The sequence below is a fragment of the Cebidichthys violaceus genome, unplaced genomic scaffold (assembly GCF_023349555.1).
Source record: "Cebidichthys violaceus isolate CVI_PGR_0920_01 unplaced genomic scaffold, fCebVio1.0.p SCAF_27, whole genome shotgun sequence".
NCBI classification, from domain to species: Eukaryota; Metazoa; Chordata; class Actinopteri; order Perciformes; family Stichaeidae; genus Cebidichthys; species Cebidichthys violaceus.
In genome coordinates, this window is record NW_027176450.1 from 2,253,070 (window position 1) to 2,274,749 (window position 21,680).

Below are 21,680 nucleotides of genomic sequence, written 5' to 3' on the forward strand. Positions count from 1 at the left end.
GTGGGAAAACAAGACTTGAATGGTGGTTGTTCACAGATCAGATCAGCTCAGTGTGAGTATTCCCAGCCCTATTAAGAAATAGCCTAAGGGAATACTAACATCTCTTTTACTATCTGCCAATCTAACATTGTGCAACAACAGAGACAAATCAGATATGAATTACTGAACAGTAACAACAATAAGCTTGTAGATTAAAGAGACCTCACAAAGTCAAGGTTGTTACTTTCTCAGTAGATAAGCAACCCAGTTGCCAGAAACAATGTTTTTACGTTTTTGTAAACAGCAATGTCTGAAATACATTCATAATTATGTTTCATACCATTTTCACATTATGCCTGCAGAAAAGCACTTGGTTAACGTGGAACAATTGGTTAGGTCTAGGCAACAAAACTACTTGGTTAAGGCTAGTAAAAACACCATGTATGTGTTGAAATAATAACGTAACGTAACAAGTGGAGAGATAGTTATTTTCACACGGGACACAAACAGCAGTCTCCTAGGTGTCTTTTTTTACCCATCCACCACCACTCTCACCCATTCTAAGTGGACTACACTTGCTCGTTGTACTACTTTCTCTTGATATGCACAAAATCCAGAAAAGAAAAAGAAGAGCAGACTGTTTTTTGGTTAAACGGTGACATTTTACTTAGCCGTGGTTTAAAGAAACGGGGGTTTGAAGAAAATCTTTGTCAACTGAAGTTCTACTGTTCAACCAATCGATTGGTTGATGGGACAAAAAAAAAAAAGAATTCTGCATGATTGACTAAATAGCCACAGTGCACTGAGTGCACTCTACATGGTTGCTTGAATTAATTATAAATAAACATAAAAAGCTTTTTGCCCAAATAAAATGATTGGTAATCTAAATCAGGGTTTTTTAAATATCCACCGCACCTAGCCGACCGGATATGTCAGCCGATACATTAATCAACCGATCCCGACCCGCAAACTGCCAACTTTATGCAGTATAGTAGCACTATTATCAGGACTGAAGACTGGACTAGGACAGAACTGACCAATGAGAATTTGGTCGGACAAGAGCATATCGCCCAACCAACCGACCAGATGGTGTCGACCCAAGCAGAAATGCACAATGTCTGTGTGAGATGCGTATTGTTGTTGTGAGCGCTGTGACGGCTACAGAAACGTCTTGTATTGACATTTGAGTGTGCACACACCCGACACAAACTTCCTCCATGCCAGTCCCTGCAGTGGAGCACAGTTGGCTCTGAACATGTTATCGCCTGTCACATATGCCACTGCTCAGTAAAGGTCAATGGTATATGGACCTCATGATGGTGATCACTGTCATGGTAGATTTATGAATCACATCTCATTACCTGCAGATTTTGACAGGACAGTATCATCAAGCATGGCAAACTCCCAGATCACTCCTCCTCGCATTTCACTCATCAGTCATGCTACATATAACACTATATTTTGCATTACTTCCACCGGTTTATATTAATTACGCTGCACTGAAATGTACAGTATTAGTAAGAGTTTAAATTTGTTTGGAAATGGCATTCCATCACGTAATTCAAACAATTTGCTCTGAACAAAGGCTTTTCTCGCTCACCAAAACCGAAAAATACACATGGTTTCTGAATGCAATGCTTTGGCAAAGCTGGCTATCAATTATTGGGAGCCAAAGTGCCCTTGAATGCACCACAGAGGAGAGTTTTATAAATAGCACCTGCTCACTACTGCAGTTCACATGATGACATAGATGTAACTATAGCAAGTGAATGATCTGAAATACTGAAAAAAAAAAAAGAAAAAACACAATTCAAACAATATCATAATATCTATATTACCACATTAGAATATGGCAGATATCTTCTGGAATACAATTTTATTGTAATATTAATACATATCATATATCTCTGCTGCTATTGTCCATTATGTAACTATTTCTAGTATTATATAGTGATACAATCATATTCATTGTTTGCATATATTTGCACGCCAGTCTTTGATGAAATACCTTCATCTATTGCAGATAATGGAAGAATAAGTTCCAACACACTTGCTGTTCTCTTACTTTTGCTCAAAATAAATAGACAGAAATAAATGTCTCTTAAGGAGTTGCACAGTGCGAGTGTCGTCACGGTCACCACCTCTGTGGTGTGGCGAAGCATGTGGCGTTGGAATTAGCACTATGGCCTGGTTTATGACTGCAGATAGAATGACATGTTAGCCATTGAGAGGCTCGTGGATTACACGCGTAAGCAGATCAGCTTCGGTCCTAAGGTGATTAGATTGAGAATATTAAAACAGGAATTATGACCAAACAAAATCTGCATCAAATCACTGACAATGATATTGCCATGCGTTGACTGGGGGTTAGTTCAGGTTGAACAGGGAATATACAGCTTAAGTATATTTGATAGGAAGACGTGCCAACTGTCTTGTGTGATCATCCGTCCTCATAATCTAGAAGGCCTCTGAGCTAAAGAGGATTCTGAAAAATGTTTTTACAAAATGCAGCATGCCTGGACATCAGCACTAAAGAAGCACACTTGATTCGAGTGTCAAAGCCCTGATAGGCAAGGAGATTTCTTTTTGCAGCTTATCTAGCTCAAATGGGTCATTTGATATTATGACACACTCATTTGTCAACCTTCACTATACTGTATGTGTTCAATTTATGCAAAGAAAATGAAGTCTGATTATAAATGGACACTGTTCAGCAAAAGTTGTTCATTCCTCAGCTCTCGCGAGAAGCATTTTATTGCTACCTGGTATCCATCGCCTCGTATTTTTCTGCTGGTACAAATCCAAAATTGTGAACCCTGAGACTTGTGCAACCAACCAGATAGCAAAGGCAAAGGTTTACATGCATTGCATTATAGAGTGGTCTCTTGGTCAGCTGTTAGGTTAGCCAGTCTCCTGCTATTATGAACACTTGGCTCCTTGATTTCTGCTGTCAATTAGCAACATACTTGTAAAGACTTAATTCAACCACCGTCCCAAAAATCATTTCAACCGGTCTGAAGTCAGTGTAAATCATAAAAAATTCAAAATGTTATCCTTTTACATTGTTATAGTTATTTATACTGTTCTTTTTTCTTCACAATAACACACAATTCAAATAAGGAAATAAAAGATTGTATTTTTATGGATTAAAAGAAATCTTGTAGTTTTAATAATGTATTATAACCTGTTTAGAGCTAGTGTGAGGACGTTAAACAGGTCATAATTCATCTCTAATATATATTTATGTGAAAACAGCTCCTTCAAACAACTGGATTTATTCACATTTCTCACAAACACTGCATTTTACGAGATTGCATGTGAACACATCATGACGTTATAATTTACCTTTGCCCAATACTTATTTTCACTCAACAGATCCTGAACGCATCATAATGTAACTGAACAGAACCTTCCTTCGTTGGCCTTTAGCGGTGCTGCTAATGTTACTAGCTCTCCTGTCAATTTAAACACGGATTGGTTGTTTACCATGTAACATTATCAGATATTGGCGACTAGAGAAGCATAAATCCTGATGTTGCATATTTTACTCAATACTGGCAGATAACGATCGTCAGCAAAACTTTATTTCACACTGTGATGGTTAACATTAAACTGTGTGATTAATCCACGGTTCACACACGTGCTGAGTCGTGAGGGCGAATTGACAGTGGTCCCTTACACCACTATTTATTACTATTATTATACTTAACTGTTATGCAAGTCATGAAACTAATGTAATAAAAACCTGTTAAACTTTAAAGGAGGCTGTTTTTTACCCCACATTGCCATACTTGCTCATCAAGACACAAACTTCTGACAGTTGGTCAGTCTCCTTCACAGCCTCCTGGCAACCATCACATACCAGAATGTGTTAGTAAAAACGTTGTAAACACATTATGTTGTGTCTGTTAATATATATGGCAACATTTATCTACTACTGCAGTTTGTCTTCATCTGTGGAGCTTTGCCCGGTGCTTTAGGATGCACTGCTCACTCACTGTGCATTATGCTTGCAGCGAACGCTTAACAATAAACAAGAGAGTGCAAGAAAGTCCCTGAAGGTTTTGAACTCATAAGAACATTGTAGCTTTGTCTTTCATAGTGTGAACATATCGCTAGAGTTGTCATCGTCTGATGAATGCGGTTTAATGCTGCTAACAGTATGCAACAGTTTATATTGGGTCAAAAGAAGGTGTCTACAGAAGGAAGTCTCTAACTTTTGGTCCTTTTGCTATCTGTGCTTTATCCTTTTGAAACATGTTTAACCCATCCTTGTTTATTCTTTTTCTCCCCGTCCTCTGACTCCTCAGCTCCTCCCACGTTCACGATTACGCCACCTCAGTATGTAGAGGCCAAGGAGGGGGGCAGCATCACTTTGACCTGCACGGCCTTCGGCAACCCCAAGCCCTCAGTCAGCTGGCTGCGGGAAGGCAGCCTCATGGTCAGCAGTGCCAAGTATAAGGTATACAGCTACATATTGTCTTTAAGTCTCTGATTACTGATCGTGTTGCTCCTCTAAGGTTGCATGCAGACTGACAATGGTGCTGTGTGTAAAGAGGCAGCCTCCTCATTCATTTTAAAGACGTGGGCAAAAAGACGCAGGATTTACACATCTGGTAAAACAAACTTGTTGCATGCTTGGTTCACCTGGATTATGTGTTGAATTTTTTACTAGATTTTTTTCTCCTGGGCACTCTCAAGCCGGCTGTGCTCAGCCTCTCATGACCTTCACCTCCCAGCAGAATTAAAGAGCCAAACCCATCACTAAGAGCAGAGCATCTGAAATGACAAAGTGAACATTCTTCCAGGAACCTGGTCTCACTCCCAGGGTGTCAAAAATGGATGATTTGGCAGTGGACCTCTGCGTCTTGATACCTACCCACCGGGCTTTGAACTAGAGCTTTGATTCTCTACCCAAACCCGATTGGGCCTTAACCAACCAGCAGGGTTTGGGCCAGGCCAGGCTGTAATTTTTCCAAATTCCCCATCTTTCAATCAAGCTTCATTCTTATCATTGACATTAACCTCTTTTTGCAGAAGTATTCATTCTGTTTAAACACGGTATTTCTGCACAGTTTAACAAAAAGATCAGGCTACACTAATATTATTAGTTTCATACTATTTTTAGATAGATTGCTGTGGTAGCTGCATAGGATTGTTTCCATTTTGTGTGAGCCAAACATTCCCAATAACTCCAGGGTATTGTTTAGTCAAAAAGTCAACAATAATTTAAAGAAGATATATGTAACATTTCCAAAATTCACGACATGTTTTTATCTCATGAAATTTTCTGCGTCACTCCATATTTGTTGGCGTTGAGCCTTTCAAAATCAACGTTCTTACTGCGGGCAAAAAAACACAAAGGAAGGCTCATCTGTTTTAATGGGGCAGTCAAGGAGAAGGTTTATGTTGAAGATCGTGCCACAAAGGTCTGTTACCATATTGAAAAGACTTTTGCTTGTAATACATTTTTTATTTTTTAGCGGATATCTAGGTTTTAATCAAACATGGGCTCAAAGCTACTGCTGTAGTTCGGGCTCGGGTTGGACACAAACTATGCAGATTCATGTAGTCTTGCTGAGTCACATTACGTTACGAGCGTAGCTTAAATTACGTTATGAGCATACTTATATTCAGCCAAACCTTAATGTTTTGTTCTAGCCCTACCCAGGGAGTTTTTTGCCTAAACTTAACCTACACAGTTTCACAATGCTAACCACATGTTGAAACCTTAACCGTGGCTGTTTCATAACATTCACCGGACTTAAAGTCAGATTTTATAGACGTCTAAGACAATTACCCTACTTCTGACGTGGTTGATTTATATCAATATCACAAGTCTTTACATCATACAACACCCTCTGATAATGAAAAACTGGCAGAAAACTTGGGAGGAGCAACAGAGGAGGGATCCCAGACAGGAAATAGATGTCTGGCTGGATGTCAAGCAACTTCCAGGAGCTGCCGAGCAGATAGGACCTGAGACCCCTGACCTGTCTTCACCATGAAGAACCTGGAGGAGGATGAACGACACAAACACACAAGAGGCAAAACTCAAGCACCTCATTCACACAGAGGGACCAAATGACAAGGACATCCTCGACGCACACAAGGGAGAGACAGACACAAGAGGAGAGGTCGACTCTCCTGGAGAATTCTTCAATCTATTAATGAATATGATCCTTGTGGGATTTTTCTGTAAGAGTAGCAGCTCAGTGAATACATTGCCATCGCAATTGGGATTTTTATATTTGCTCTCACTATGACAGAGTTTGGTTTTAGTTTTAGAATTTGTGTTTAATGAGAAGAAAGAAGCCTTTATGTTCAAGCTGTATAGTATTGAGCATTGAGTGCTGCGTGTAAGAATGGAAATGACTCCCCCACATTAGATCAATTATTTAAACTTTGTTCACAGCAGAGTTATGTATCAGTCGCAGGCAGCAGCTAGAATGCACTGTATACTTCTATAGACTGATTGACTAACATGGAGATGTGCTCTATACTGACTGAAGATTTAGGCAATGCTGTAATCTGAATAACCATTTGATGTCAATGTTTTTTTTCAATCTTCTGCAAAAAAATGCCAGAAAAGTTAGTCAGCTAATAACTACATGTTCACACTTGTTTCCATGTCCGTCTTAAAACAATGCTATGATGTAAAAGCAGTGGAGTTCCTCTTTAAGCTAAACTGCTCACACAAAACGTAGTCCAAATCACAAGCCCCACCAAACTGCTTTTATCCGCCCAATGAAATAAGAAGTAAAACTGCCAACCATCACCAAGATCTGCCATACGCAATGTTTCACTGCCTCACAACTGGGCCCTGTGGGTGACAGTGTGTAGTAAAAGCTCCCTCTGAGTCTGATGCCTAAAGTTACTGTATGCTTTGTCCTTTATCAGTGTATTCCTATATTTTCATATACTTTTTAAAACTTTATTTTGGACTCAAAACTGTGTGTGTGTGTGTGTGTGTGTTTTCTGTATGTGTAAACACACAGTGACTCACTGGATAAAAATAACATTCTTTGTTTGGAGACCAAAGTTTAAGCCCTTTTGTAACCGACGGTCCACCTTAACAGTAGTTAAATGTCTATGTGTGTGTGTGTGTGTGTGTGTGTGTGTGTGTGTGTGTGTGTGTGTGTGTGTGTGTGTGTTCAGGTGTCTGATGGGAGTCTGACAGTGCTATCCATCACCAGGGAGGACCGTGGGGCCTACACGTGTCGAGCCTTCAGCCCCCAGGGAGAGGTCATTCACACCACGCGGCTGCTAGTGCAAGGTAGGCACATGTGTCCGTGTTGCTGTGCCCTTAGAAGTGCAAAATATTCATACATGTATACATGTCACACACATCTTTTGATTAACACATCGTGAACACAAATTGACTGTTTGAGCACCAAGCATCACGATGTAAACACAGAGTCCGCCTTCATCCATCGACCGGACATCACACAGCCAGGAGCAGGCTAGGTAGTGGAGTAGCTTGGTTAGCTTAGCTTCCATCTCGGTTCTCCTTCCTCTCCTGCCTTTCCTGCCTCTCCTTCCTCTCCTCCCTGCGGCAGTTTGGTGGCGTTTGGTCCGAGGGCCGCTGCACCTTTTTCCGATATTGAGTGTATTTTTTCAGATGCCACGAATGCTCCAGTAATAAACACGAAAAAACTAATTACGAAATTCATGGGAGCAAAGCCTTACTTAGTTATCACAAACATTTTTTTTTCTCCGAAAAATTATCAGTCTAACAATGTGAGGCATTTTCCAAACTCTATCAGCTGTCACCAAGTCACACACTGAAACTAACTACACGTCAATCTGACCTGACTTATGATAAAGCCTGATGAACTGTGTGCGCACAACTATCCACCAGCTTATTCAATTCAGGGATCTGACCAGATTAATGTGCATAGAGGAGAGAAAGGTGGCTTCTATGAGGAAAAGTCAAGTATAGTACACAACACTCCAAATGCCACTGTACAGAATGCAAAACATGATTACAATTGTTGCCTTGACTTTACATAGACAATATCTGCATTTAGGCTTCTACAGTTATTTCATTATTACTGTTTTTACTGTGAATTTGCATTCAGTTTAATGTATCTGGGTACATTTTGTGCAACAGAATAACCCCACTGTCGGTACTGTTAAAGAGAGCAGAGCAGCTAGGGGAAGAGGAAGAGGGAGATAGTCGTAAGAGAGAGAGATTGGTTTCGTAAGAGTAGAAGTATAAAGAGAAAATAGAAAATATTTGTTTCTATAATCAAGAAAGATGGAACAGATATCTGGGTTTACTATTATCAAGCACAGACTAATCGATAAAGTACGCAGCACGCTACCAGACCTGTGCACCAACAAGAACTGAAAACATGATATGATATTGATCCATAACAACAGAAACTATGTGAGCCCTCAATCCACAGTTGTTCTTTTTTTATCTCCGCCAGGAGAATCTCGCGACCACTGCCTGTTGATTCCTCACTCATCACTCTTAACCGGCCCCCGGCCAGTAGGGGGCGCTAGTGATAACACAGCGAAGTGCATCGCCGACCCAGGAAGTGACGTGATAATTACAGTTCAGTGTGTCGGACAAGATGGTTTATTCTCACGAAATGATGTCGAACGACAGTACACATATTGAGTATGTAGTGCATAGTATATGATTTAGGGCGCAGTCAAAGTCGGCCTTTTTAAAGAGCTAAATCCTAAATCCTTCCTTCATAAAGTACCTTGTAATGAAGATGCAGCGTTCTGCACACACTGCAAGAGTACAATTTTAGTTGCGCACAGTGGAAAAGCTGATACAAAAGATCATATTAAGACAGCCAGATAGCAATTAGTATGCCTATGGTGTGACGCACCATATTGCCGTACCATATTATGAACAATTCTCTCTCACCAGTCAGCGGACTGCAAAGTTTTAGCTCCACCCTCTTGTATCAGCTCAGCAAGCTTGGAACAAAAAAAACAAAAAAAGGTACTACCAGGTACTATCCCCAACCGAAAACCACAAAAATTGCCAGTCAAATTGAGTGGAGCCGTGCCTTACCACGCAGTGGAAATGCAGCAATAGTTACACATAGTTACTTGTTTAATAAATGTATATATAACTTGAACATCCGTACCAAACCTCTGGCAATGTCGAGACATTCCCTCAAAACAAATCAAATCAACCTCGTGGTGGCGACAGAGGACGTAGACCAGCTGACAGCACACTAGCATTGCTGGTCCTTGAGCTAAACGATAAAGTAAACAGTACAAAGTGAAAGTTTGACTTCTGTTGATTAAAGCTAAATACATCCCTTCCCTGCTGGTGTAAAACAGTCACAACCTTTGTGATATCAGCTCGCTGATCCCCCAAGCGTGCTATCACATCCGTGCGAACACAACAGGCTGAGTAGAATTTAAATAGTGTATGATGCAGCAGTATGTTTAGGAGTGGGACTAGACTGGGACTGAAATTAGTTTGGGGCGGCTAACAGCTGCATTCTACAGCAGCAACATTTAAGACTTGATTGCTTAACAATTGTATTCATACATTTGAGCAGTTTATTATTCATAGAGGCCTATGGAGTAAAGAGAATCAGAGGATGAGAGTGTTTCACGCCTGCAGCTCTAAGTGAAATGTCAGCTTCTCTAACTATAACAATCTGTCTGTATCCGTCCACGCTTCGTCACAAAATCAAGACACATTTAGCAGATTAATCATTTATTGTCTGCAACCTGCAACATCATGCACAGATTGCTGCTCAGTCACATTTTTTTCTGCAGAAATTGAAAGCAAACACAGTATCAAATGTGTGTCTGTGTGGCGACCATAGATTTGATACGCCTCACCAAAGAGGATAAATGAAAAAGCAGCAAACATGGCATTCCAGGTCATCTCATTTAAAGATTGCTGCCCCAGATCAACACAGCTGAGTGATCACGACCTCTTCTGAACTGAGGGGGAATTGAAGCTTGATTTCTAAACTGAAACATTTTCACTGAGTTTTTCACCACATTGATCCCTATCATTCTTGTGGAAATTCAACAAAGTAGCAAAAGACATGCTCACTTCATAACAAATGCCAGTTAGACACCAGAAAAAGGACTAAGCAAGAGGGGACTATGAGACCGTAAGCTGGCTGTCGGCCATATAATGCTCTGCCAAACCAGAGAATTATGCTGAACGACTTCTGCTTATAGTTCCTTCACTGTGGTGTTTGACCTTCACTGTGCAGAATGATGTGCAGTGTTTGTTTCACATCCATCTGCTCATTTACTTATTGTACAACATATGGACATGACCACCATCATTTTTTACATTATCAACTTATCTTATGATATATGGACATGACCGTGATTGTTTTTGCTTACCTTAATATTGCTCATTGATTTAACATGTCACCAACGTTTTTGCCAACATGGTGCCAGAATAAACAGCACGGTTTACTCCCTACCATCAGAAGACTTGCATCAGTTTAATGACATTCAAACATAAGTATCATTAGTTGAGCACTCTGACAAATAATCCTTGTGTCACCGGATCTACTTTTTAATCCAGAGCGATAAACAAATCACCCCATCAGAGCACCACAATTCAAATAACAATCGCGATCACGATTTTGGCCTCCCACAATTAAATGAACATGATTGACAGCGATATTGATGTTTAAAATGCGTGCTTCGCTCATAGAAGCCGCTGCTGCATACCAAATCAAGCGCTTCCTCAACCAACAGCCAGCCACCAGGGGGCGATCCAGATGTTTTTTGGCTTCCGTCATGCCGCTATGTGCACACCTCACAGCAGCAGCCTGTGAAAAGCCTTACTGAATGTTACAGCTACAGTCCAGAGTAAAAAAGTAATATACTGTACATTTTACAGGCAAAACTGAAATGCTCTGAATTCGGGTAAAGAAGAATCTTATTGCGAGTCTTAATTTGATAAAAAAGACTTGTACGTTAGCAGGAATGAAGAACCACATTGACGTGAAAGCAGTGCCCTGTTCATTTAAACGTGAAAGTGCAATAAAAATCAATATTGATCAAAAATAAATGTGATTATCATTTGGACGAAATCGTGCAGTCATACACTACATATTATATTAATGACCAATCATGCAAATGACTTATAAGTGATCACAGCAAAGCTGCAGTGCTGGCAGTTACTTCCTCTCGCTATACGTAGATGAAGAAGAGGAACAGCTTTGTGAATGCGTAAGTTACTTTTGAAACAATTGCTTACACTATGCACAGAGAGATAGATAGAAAAGCTCACAACTGTTGCAACTATGTGTCTCTTTACAAAAGGCAAATACAGTCCTGTTTATTAGCTTGGCGTGAATGTTCAAGGTTCATTGATTCTACAACACAGGGTTGCAAAATAAAATGCAAGCTAGCCTTTATGCTACAATAAAAAAACAAACTATTAGGGTTATGAAGGATGAGTTGCTCTGTGATGTAAGTATGAATATGAGCTCGCGTTCATCAGCTCGGTGCTGGACAAAAGTAGTGTCTGTGTTTTTTGTGTTGGTCGCTCTCATTCGTCAGAGAGCAGACGGCGAACGTGTTCACAGAGGTCGCGTATTTGCTTTGACGCCTGAGCACCAAAGGCAGTGCAGAGCCGGAGCACTCGTCTGACCCTGTCCTGTATAATTTACAGAAGAGACGGATTAACAGAGGCCCTCCTGGAAAGCCAGTGAGCAGCAGATCAGCTAAGAGACTACAGTGCCAACAAATCTCCAGCACTCAGCAGGTTCCAAATAGGGCGGGTTGGCGCACACACACACACACACACACACACACACACACACACACACACACACACACACACACACACACACACACACACGCATGCACGCTCAAACACCAACAAAACCGTCATCCAACACAGCTCTAGTCCTGCTTGTTCTGCTAAGGGGCTGGCAGATGGAAATGCTGTGCCTGTTAAAGGATCAGGCCGTGGGCTACCGATCAGTATTAACATATGGGACTAGCAGTTTATAGTTGCAACAGTGGCTAAACACAGCTGTGTGTGTGTGTATCAGTGTGTGTGTGTTTGTGTTTGTGTTGGGTTTATCCTTGTGTGGACCAGTTATGAACAAATTGTGGAATATAAGGATAAATGCGTGTGTGTGTGTGTGTGTGTGTGTGTGTGTGTGTGTGTATGCGTACATCGGTCGTCAGGAGAAAGTGTTCAAAGGTTATTGTAAACCAGCCTCTCATAAACGCTGTCTCACAGCTGAACGTTGAAGCAGGCTGCTCCTATTTATTTCTGACAGTCGGGGTACTATTCAGGGATTGGTATTGAGGGGTTTCTCATGACAGGAATGACAGAAAGAAAGGTTCCGACAAGGTACCGCTCTGTCTACAGTTCCTGGTAGTTGTCCTAATTGGAGGAGGAGATGCTGTTTGTATCGTGTCTTGGAACTATACTGAAGATACAGAGCAAAGCACACTTTCTAAGAGAACTCTGCATTTGCTATAGATCATATTGGGTCATATTGCGTACCAATGATGATTTCCATTAAATATATTTTGTATTTATACAATAATATTCTTTCACAAAACTGTTTTAAACTGATATAGAAATGATTAAATGAGTCAGTAAGGCTGGGTGTTGGTACTCAATACCTTTACGGTATCAGCCGAAATAACGTAGTACCTTGAAGTATTGAAACTTCTCCAGTCAAACAATACCTGCAATCGATCCTTTTTGTACCTAAATCTAGAAAACAAAATGTTTGTAGAACTTTGCTTGCAGCCAATCACAGCAACTGTTGTTCGATTTAATGCAACGTTTGATTGGCCGCAGCAGCTACAACCCATACGGTCTGTAGTGTGGTGAAGTCAACATGTTCAAAAGTATGGCTCTACACGACGGGGGTGTGTGATGAAAATATGAGTGGTGGTGGTATTTTACCCAACTGAATGCTTCCAGTCACCCATTGGTTTGACAACTCAACTGGTATCGGTATCATTTTAAGAGTTTTGTAATATTTGAAAGAAAAAATAGCCCTAGTGTTCAGTGCCTTATCTCTTCTAGTCAAGCCAAGTCAATTATATTTATATAGCGCCAAATCACAACAGAAGTACACTCCATAAGCTTTTCACACAGAGCAGGTTGAGGCTCGGCGGCCAGAGAGAGGCACAGAGATGCTCATGCATAATAATAACCATAGCAACTATACAGATAATATTGATATCACCAATTATAACAACAGTAGCAGTTGGCTTCAAGCAGAACCGCGACAATGAGCGTGACCACGATCCAGTTGCAACCATGACCCGTGGCAACCTGCCAGACAATCTAGTCACCAAAAATCGTTCTTTGGTGTTGGTGTGTGCACTTTAGACATTGGACCTCTGGCAAGAACAACTGATACATTTGCTCCTAATTGGCATTGATTCAAGACAACTTTTGGCCCTAATCACAAACCAAATTCCAGAGTGTCCCAGACCTGTCGCTTTAGTTACGTAGAGAAGTCCATCTTTCTCTGCAGCAGGAATGGAGAAAGAATTCTAATGCCTTTATCTGAGTTACTTTGTGTGGTTTAAAATGTTCCTAAAAACTATTAAAAAACCAGGAAACTAATCTTCATGCAAATCAAATGTTCCCCATATCCTCATTACGGCATGGCAGTTTGATGAGAGCTTCCATATTGTGGCAAATTGTCACACTCCAACAGCTGTCTTTATACAAGTCCCTGTTCAGAGGAACATCCTCCCTTTCACCAGTCTAACAACACCCCCTGTATGATCATCTGTTAGTGTCAGTTCCCCTTGACCTTCTCTCATCCAAGTGTCAAGTGTCAAACTTATCGTCAAGCCAATCCCTCTTTGTTTCTGTGACAGCACGGCGCTCTGATGTCGTTGGCAGCTTGGCAGTTTTCATATTTTCTCTTTTCAGATCAAAAAGGTAGCCAGCCAACAACTGTACCTGCTCACAAACAGGTGGCATTCATCGAGTTCAAACGGGGGATTTATGATGCTCTCGTATAAGGTAGAATAGGTTGACCAAACTCTGCACACTTATGGGTGTATAATGTCAGGAAATGACTGCAAATCAAATATATATCCATGCATGCAAAGAGGATGATCCATCTGGCCCAGCAAGGATCACTCAATAGATTCTCATAATCCTTTACTGAGTGCAGAATAAGTATGTGATGTGGCTCTGGGGTCTGACACAGAGTGGATGCACCGGTGTTAATCCCTGTGTGTCTTCACAGCATGTGCACATGGCCATAAATACCCCACGACGACCCTTGCCAGCTGTTAACTAATTACCGTGAGGTGGGTGTGACGTGGCTGAGTAGGAAGTTCCCACTGAGGGAAGTCGTATCGGTGTCACGTCCTCGTGGATGTCGCACTGACCCGTGTTCCCCATGTTGACGGTGCAGTCAGCTTCATGCTACTTATGTCTCATGTTTTAGCATAGCTCTGGTTTAAGAACAAACTGTTGACACGTTGGGCTTGTACACTGAGAATTTTGAATTTGAAACAATGATTAAAGATTGAATATCTGATATTTTACTCTTGTTTGAATAGTAGTTTGAATTTTGAACAAAAAGTGACAGCCCTGCTTCCTAACTTTAAAGCAAGAAATCTTTGTATGTCTGTCTGTGTGTCCTTCGCATATCTCAAGAACCGTTCACCTGATCTACTTCACACTTGACGGGTGTATCGCTGGGGACCCAAAGACGTGCAGCGTCGAAGTTGGTGTCATTTGGACTCGCGAAACATTTGATATTACTCTGCGGACTGAGTCGAGCGCGTCATCGCAGCAGGCCTTTACCGGCTACGGCTCATTGACTGCAATTGACTTTTGCTGCTGGATTCTGGATGTTTTAACGTTACACCCAAACTCTTCGTCACTCACAAGCAATGAGCGATTCTCGACAGCACTGCAAGCAGCACTACCAGGAGCCAAACCATGCTATTAAAGGAAGACTGAAACCGGTCTTTATTTTCAAATGAAATAGAGTTTGATGCAATACTGCAGGCTAGATTTTACAGCACATGCATTGTACCTATAGACTGTATGTAAGAAGTGGACGTAGTGACTTCTTAGCACCATCTTGAATTACGTCCGTCGCCATGTTGTTTTTTTCACAACCAATGAACAACAGCAGAACCGGAGGTTGCCACCTGGTTGTACCTCAATGATATGATGGCGTGTCCTCTATTTTAGCCTCATTTGGAGCCTTTTAGCCTCAACATATGTTTATCAAGACTGTTTCTGTGTTTTTTTCTCCTCCAGGACCTCCATTCATTGTATCGCCACCAGAGAACATCACAGTGAACATCTCGCAGGACGCCTTCTTCACCTGCCAGGCGGAGGCCTACCCCCGCAACCTGACCTACACCTGGTTCTGGGAGGAGGACAACGTCTTCTTCAAGAAGTAAAGTTATGATCGGTTTTTTTATTGTCTCCCATATCACCTCACTCGTCTGTCCCTACTGTTGACCGCCGTCAAGAGTCCTGTGTTATGATGGTGTTTTTGTGGTGGATATTCACTAGAGAGGAATGATATAACTTTAAAGTCCTTTTTCAAAAACATAACCAAATACCTTTAAACTGATGATTAGGCGAACAGTGTGCAGACAGAAACATGCCCTCTGTGATTAGTAGTTATTTAGCTGACTAAATATGCATCTACTTTAACTAAAGTGTAAAAAAAGTGTTAACTGATTCCTTAAAGTAGAAATGTAATGAAAAATACCTTTTTAGATGTGCACCTATTAACAATAATGCAAAAAAAACATATTTTCTTCCTTTAAATCGAAATGTCCCATGCGCTTAAGGAATACAGTAAAAGCTCCTTTCAGACATTCACTCTGTAAGTCATTTTTAAATAATTTAACATGTGGGTCTCATGTCTAAAGGCCTTTACAGACATTGTGAATAAAGGGATCAACCAATCACGATGTCCTGAATGGATAAATAACACGGAGGCTCCGAAACCTAGAAGGCAAACTTTGAGTACTCCCTTCATGTTTCTAATGAAAAGAAAAGTGTATCACTCATCTTTTGTGAGGGATCTCTTGAAATGTCCGTCAGTTGGCACATCTCCCTCCATTGCCACGAGCGATGATGACATTTCTACTGTTAGCTCGTGGAAGCTGTTCAGACAGACACAATGCACTTGTCCATTCTGCTCACCCAGAAATTGCCCCACAGCCACCAAAGCTTGAAGTAAAGTTAGTTTTGTGATGCACATTCACAATGCATCATATTGCATCAACGTCTGCTTCAACGCACTGTTTTTTAAGGAGACTGAGCAGACAGGGAGGAACCCAGCTCTCATGCATTGGTGTAAAATAGCCGAACAAAGGGGGAGTTTTCTCTTCTTTTACTGGTCTGTCCATTTCATGCCAGCTAAAATATTAAATTATGACAAAATAGCAAATGGTCTTTAAAGAAAATAGTGTAATTTTATTTCAAAAAGCAGAATGTTTACACTTTGAAAATTGTAAAATAATTTTCAAGGGAGTTGAAAACAACACAGTGGAAATTATATGAAATCTATTTCATCATTCAGCATATATCAACTAAATGAACGGCAGACTGATGCATTTAGCAATACCTGAAGGCGAAATGGTCGCTGCACTGCAGCAGGTCACAAACTCTTAACGGTTCTGGTGGCTAAGGCGGAGCGCTGGTGCTTATCAAAAATGCAGCAAGTTTTGCAACTTTAACATGATGCAGTGTAGAATAATATTTCAGCAGGAATTTGATCCCTCCTTGGTCGTGAATACTCTCCTGCAAATATCGCAGTAGTTTGGTTGACATTGTACATCCACGCTCGGTTAGTCTTAATAACAACTGATGCCGCTCACTTAGCACGTTTGTATACTTGAGCAGTATTCTTTCTTTGAGTGTCACAAATATCAGGGGAAAGAAAATAGTTCTACACTTTAGCATTGCAATATTATGTTTTGTGATACTGTGTTGATTCTCAAAAGCATTTGTGGCAGACAATGGCCCTTTTCTCAGATTTTATGCATATGGTGGTGTGTTCTTTATACTATTACAGTTTTCCTAAAATTAGATTAAAATATATACTGTCACTGATGTACGATGCAAGGCTGCTACACAACGTGACACATTTTCCTGCCCTTTTGTGATCATATCCCAGTGGCTGTAAAGCTCCGGTTTCATATAAATGGTATTCTTCACACAGCTTGATTCATGGTACACAGCAGGACAGTTGATTCCAGAGGAACTGTAAGTCTACTGGCTACAAAGGTAGCTGTAAAACACAGACTGTAAATGCATTCCCCATGTTTATTTATTGCCCCATAGCACATACTCTTTAGAATTCATATATGTACCATTGTGAGGTTGAAATATTTATTGATATCGATACCATTGGTAACTTTGCCGGAGATTTCAGACTTTTAAAATCCCTCTAATCCACCCAGCTTGTAGGCTTTGTGTTGGAACTGAAGAAGGGATCACAGAGATCTTGGTTCATGCTTGACTCAACGTCACACACAGTGCCTGCAGATTTTTCAGCAGCACATTTATACAAAAAAAATCCCATTTTTCAAGTTGCTCGACTATTGTGTGTGTGTGTGTGTGTGTGTGTGTGTGTGTGTGTGTGTGCGCGTGCATCTCTGGAGAACTATACTAAAGTCACAGTCATGTTTGTGAAACTACTTCTGTGAAATGTATTCATTTTAATATGGTTAGAATGTAATGGTGGAGGAATTTGGTTTTTGACTGCTGTTTTAGCCGATTTACAAATCTGGCATAAAGAAGCATTTTCAAGTTAAAAATATTAGCATGACAGTGATTCAAGAAATGTATTATACTTTGTACTGTACCTAATTTTGCCTTTTTACCCATCCAACTCCAAAAACACTGGATCAATTACAAATGCATAATTTACAGCAGTGTTTCTCAAATGAGGGTACTAGTACCCTAGGGGTACATTGGAGTACTGCAGGGATATGTGAGACTTTAGTTAAAATGTTAATAAGAAAATATCAGTCATAATGGATGCATAATAATCATAATATAATATGGTCAACAAAGACATGGAATGTGAGTTTGACAATCCACATTAATTCCTATTTTCAATGCACCCGCTAACTGCCATAAACTGTGAACGTCCACAACAAACGCAATCACGTTGACGGATGCGTGTGTTCTCTCCAGCTTGCCACTGGTCACAGAACACTTGGATGAAAAAATATGGCAAACCATTGTTCATTATTGAAAACAGTTAGGGAATCACTGATTTACAGGATAAGCCTCTTGAGATGCATCATCTCGAAGTCATTAGTATTGTACTTCAATAAACCTGGAAGGCTTATGAGAGACAGATTATAAAAAGAATCGGTCAAAACCGGACAATCAGCAGAAGCCAAGATTTCCTGACTTAAATCCACAGTATGGGTCATGCTCCCAAAATCCTTGGATCCTACATTTCCCATAATACACTGTGCTTGTTACCACCCACATCTTTCAAACTTGACACCTCTTGTTTCTAATGCCAGCTTTTTGTTGAAGCTGAAACTGAGATAGCTCTAGTGACATCACTATTACATCATCAGGGTTATTTTCCCAGGAGACACACTGATGGGTTTGAATTGAATTGTTATTTCAAAATTAAAGCTACATCATTTTTGTTGATAATATTTTAAGCTAAATGATGGAAGTTAGTACATACATTATCAGCGTAATCAAAAGTTATTATAGACTATAACAATTATAAACACAATATTAAAAAGAAATAACTTAATAAAGATCAATGTCTTTCAAATTCCACACTCCCAGTTTGTATTGCAGGCTATCTGCTGTCTTTAATCTTGTAGCCTCATGCAACAGTGTTCACATGCTGAGAGTACTCCTAATGATGACCTCAATGTGTAAAATACAATGTTACTGTATTACATTTAAAAAAGCACACTTTGTTTTTACTCAGTCTGCTGGTTTACAGAACATGTATCTCTATAGTTGCATCTCTCCTTTTTTTCTACATCAGACATATGTTTTTATTTGGAGCGAGGGAGCTGGGATGAGTTTGAATCCAGTCGTGAGATTTGGGTCTGCTGACTGTTGACCAGCCACTTGCGGTAGCCAAGGCAACAGATATTTTGCATTCATTCGCTTTGCCCCCTCCTCTTCCTTATTCCAAATCAGACTGGGAGAGTGCAACGAGCAGAGGTGAGGAAGCTAGTGAGAAGGAATGACATCATCCTTGATGGAGACAACACACATTTGTTGTCATTTAACCACTGCTGTGGTGTCACTTTCACAGGATTTTTTTATTTTTTATAAAGCAGTATTTCTGCTGATTGAACATAGAATAAAGAGAAGTGTTAAAAGCAAAACTTCAACTCAAAGATCATTTGCAAATTGCTCATGATTGAAGCTTTTCAAACGTCTGCGTATTAGAGCTAACATTTCAGAGAGAAACATGAGGGAAAAACAGGGATTTGTTGGCAAAGGCAATCATTTATCATAAGTCCACCATTCAGTCTTCAGTCATTAAAAAATGAGACTGCCAGGAGCAACAGAATCTGCATCACTTGCCCTGTCTGGAGGCACTGAGACTCGGCTTGTTCCAATTGGCGATCGTATTGTATATTGAGGATTGAAGGGATGATTGATGATTGTTTTTTTCCTACACCAATATTAAGGTGATTTTAATTACCTTACTAGGATAACTAAAATGTTATAAAAAATAACAATAACACAAATAACAATGCGCCCTGCTGTGCATTTGGAGATGTTTCCGGTGGAGCGGCATTTCCATCCGCTAGGCCCAGTTAATCAGCACCAGTGACGATTGAATTAAACATCCTTATTACAAACCGGTTTCCCATCTCTTTTGGAGACTGAATGTAATTTTTTCCCTTTCGAAGCTTTGATTGAGGTTGTCGAATTAAACTTTGATCGTCTGTTGTCACATTTTACGACTTTTATCACCCTATAAAAGTCTGGAAAATATGATTTTGTGTTATTGTGATTATATAAATGTAATTAATGGTGCTGTTAGAATGCTGCTAGACCGCACCATTAATACAGGTGCGAGTCTGATGCAAGCGGGCGACGGTATTTAACACCAGTGACATTTTTTTTTTAAAGGGTAAACGCCCAACAAATATGGATGGAATATTTTGTTGTATAAAATCGACCATCCTCATTATTTTTTAAATAGAATGTTTTAAATACAAAGCTATTTTAAATAAAATGTGCACACACCTTCATAAATGTCGATTTACGTTACTTGAACTGCATGGCTTACAAAAAGCTTCAAGGTTCAAATTATTTCAAATTGTGTGTCGGAGCAGATTTATACTGTGCACCGTGTCATTTCTCTCACAATAGTGTTGTGAACTGATTCACCAGCTCCACTCAGAGACGCTGATAAACCTTAAGAATGAATTACTCAGCTGTAAGAATACACAGCTGGTGGGTCTCCCGTCCACAGGATATCAGACTCACATCTCATTAATCCTTAGCTTTACCTATGGTGGCACTTTCTACTCATCTTCTCCTTCTTTTTCATTACATCGTTTTTGTAGTATAATGCTTATGTGTTTTCTTTTTCCCGTTGCTGATGTGTAACAGTTTTTATAGCCATGCCAACGATTTTCAGATGTTGTTCAAAAGTAAATCATGAGAAGAGTATTATTATATACAGGTGAAACTCGAAAAATTAGAATATCGTGCAAAAGTTCATTTATTTCAATAACTCAACTTTAAAGGTGAAACTAATGTATTACATAGACAAATTACATGCAAAGCAAGATATTTCAAGCCTTTATTTGTTATAATTTTGATGATTATGGCTTACAGCTTATGAAAACCTCAAATTCAAAATCTCAGAAAATTAGAATATTACATGAAATCAATCAAAAAAGGATTTTAAATACAGAAATGTCGGCCCTCTGAAAAGTATAATCATGCATATGTACTCAGTACTTGGTTTGGGCCCCTTTTGCACGAATTACTGCCTCAATGCGGCGTGACATGGATGCGATCAGCCTGTGGCACTGCTGAGGTGTTATGGAAGACCAGGATGCTTCAATAGCAGCCTTCAGCTCTTCTGCATTGTTCGGTCTCATGTCTCTCATCTTTCTCTTGGCGATGCCCCATAGATTCTCTATGGGGTTCAGGTCAGGTGAGTTTGCTGGCCAATCAAGCACAGTAATCCCATGGTCATTGAACCAGGTTTTGGTACTTTTGGCAGTGTGGGCAGGTGCTAAGTCCTGCTCGAAAATAAAGTCAGCGTCTCCATAAAGCTTGTCTGCTGAAGGAACCATGAAGTGCTCTAAAATTTCCTGGTAGACGGTTGCGTTGACCCTGGACTTAATAAAGCACAGTGGACCAACACCATCAGATGACATGGCTCCCCAAATCAACACTGACTGTGGAAACTTCACACTGGACTTTAAGCATCTTGGATTGTGTGCCTCTCGATTCTTCCTCCAGACTCTGGGACCTTGGTTTCCAAATGAGATGCAAAATTTGCTCTCATCAGAGAAGAGGACTTTGGACCACTGAGCAACAGACCAGTTCTTTTTTTCTTTAGCCCAGGTAAGACGCTTCTGGCGTTGTTTGTTATTCAGGAGCGGCTTCACAAGAGGAATACGACATGTGAAGCCCATGTCCAGGATCCGTCTGTGTGTGGTGGCTCTTGATGCAGCAACTCCAGCCCCAGTCCACTCCTTGTGAAGATCTCCCACACTTTTGAATGGCCTTTTCCTGACAA

At 40.3% G+C, this 21,680-nt stretch overlaps 1 protein-coding gene across 3 annotated transcripts in view; it reads left to right on the forward strand.

Annotated features, from left to right (window-relative positions):
* LOC137880083 (protein turtle homolog B-like) overlaps positions 1-21,680 on the forward strand; it is a 147,682-nt gene that overhangs the window by 67,287 nt on the left and 58,715 nt on the right. For all 3 annotated transcript variants that reach the window (XM_068721181.1, XM_068721182.1, XM_068721183.1), the window contains exons 4-6: positions 4,290-4,441; positions 7,138-7,255; positions 15,212-15,353. In XM_068721181.1, the coding sequence (XP_068577282.1) occupies positions 4,290-4,441; positions 7,138-7,255; positions 15,212-15,353 (412 nt within the window). The remainder of the gene's footprint in view (positions 1-4,289; positions 4,442-7,137; positions 7,256-15,211; positions 15,354-21,680) is intronic.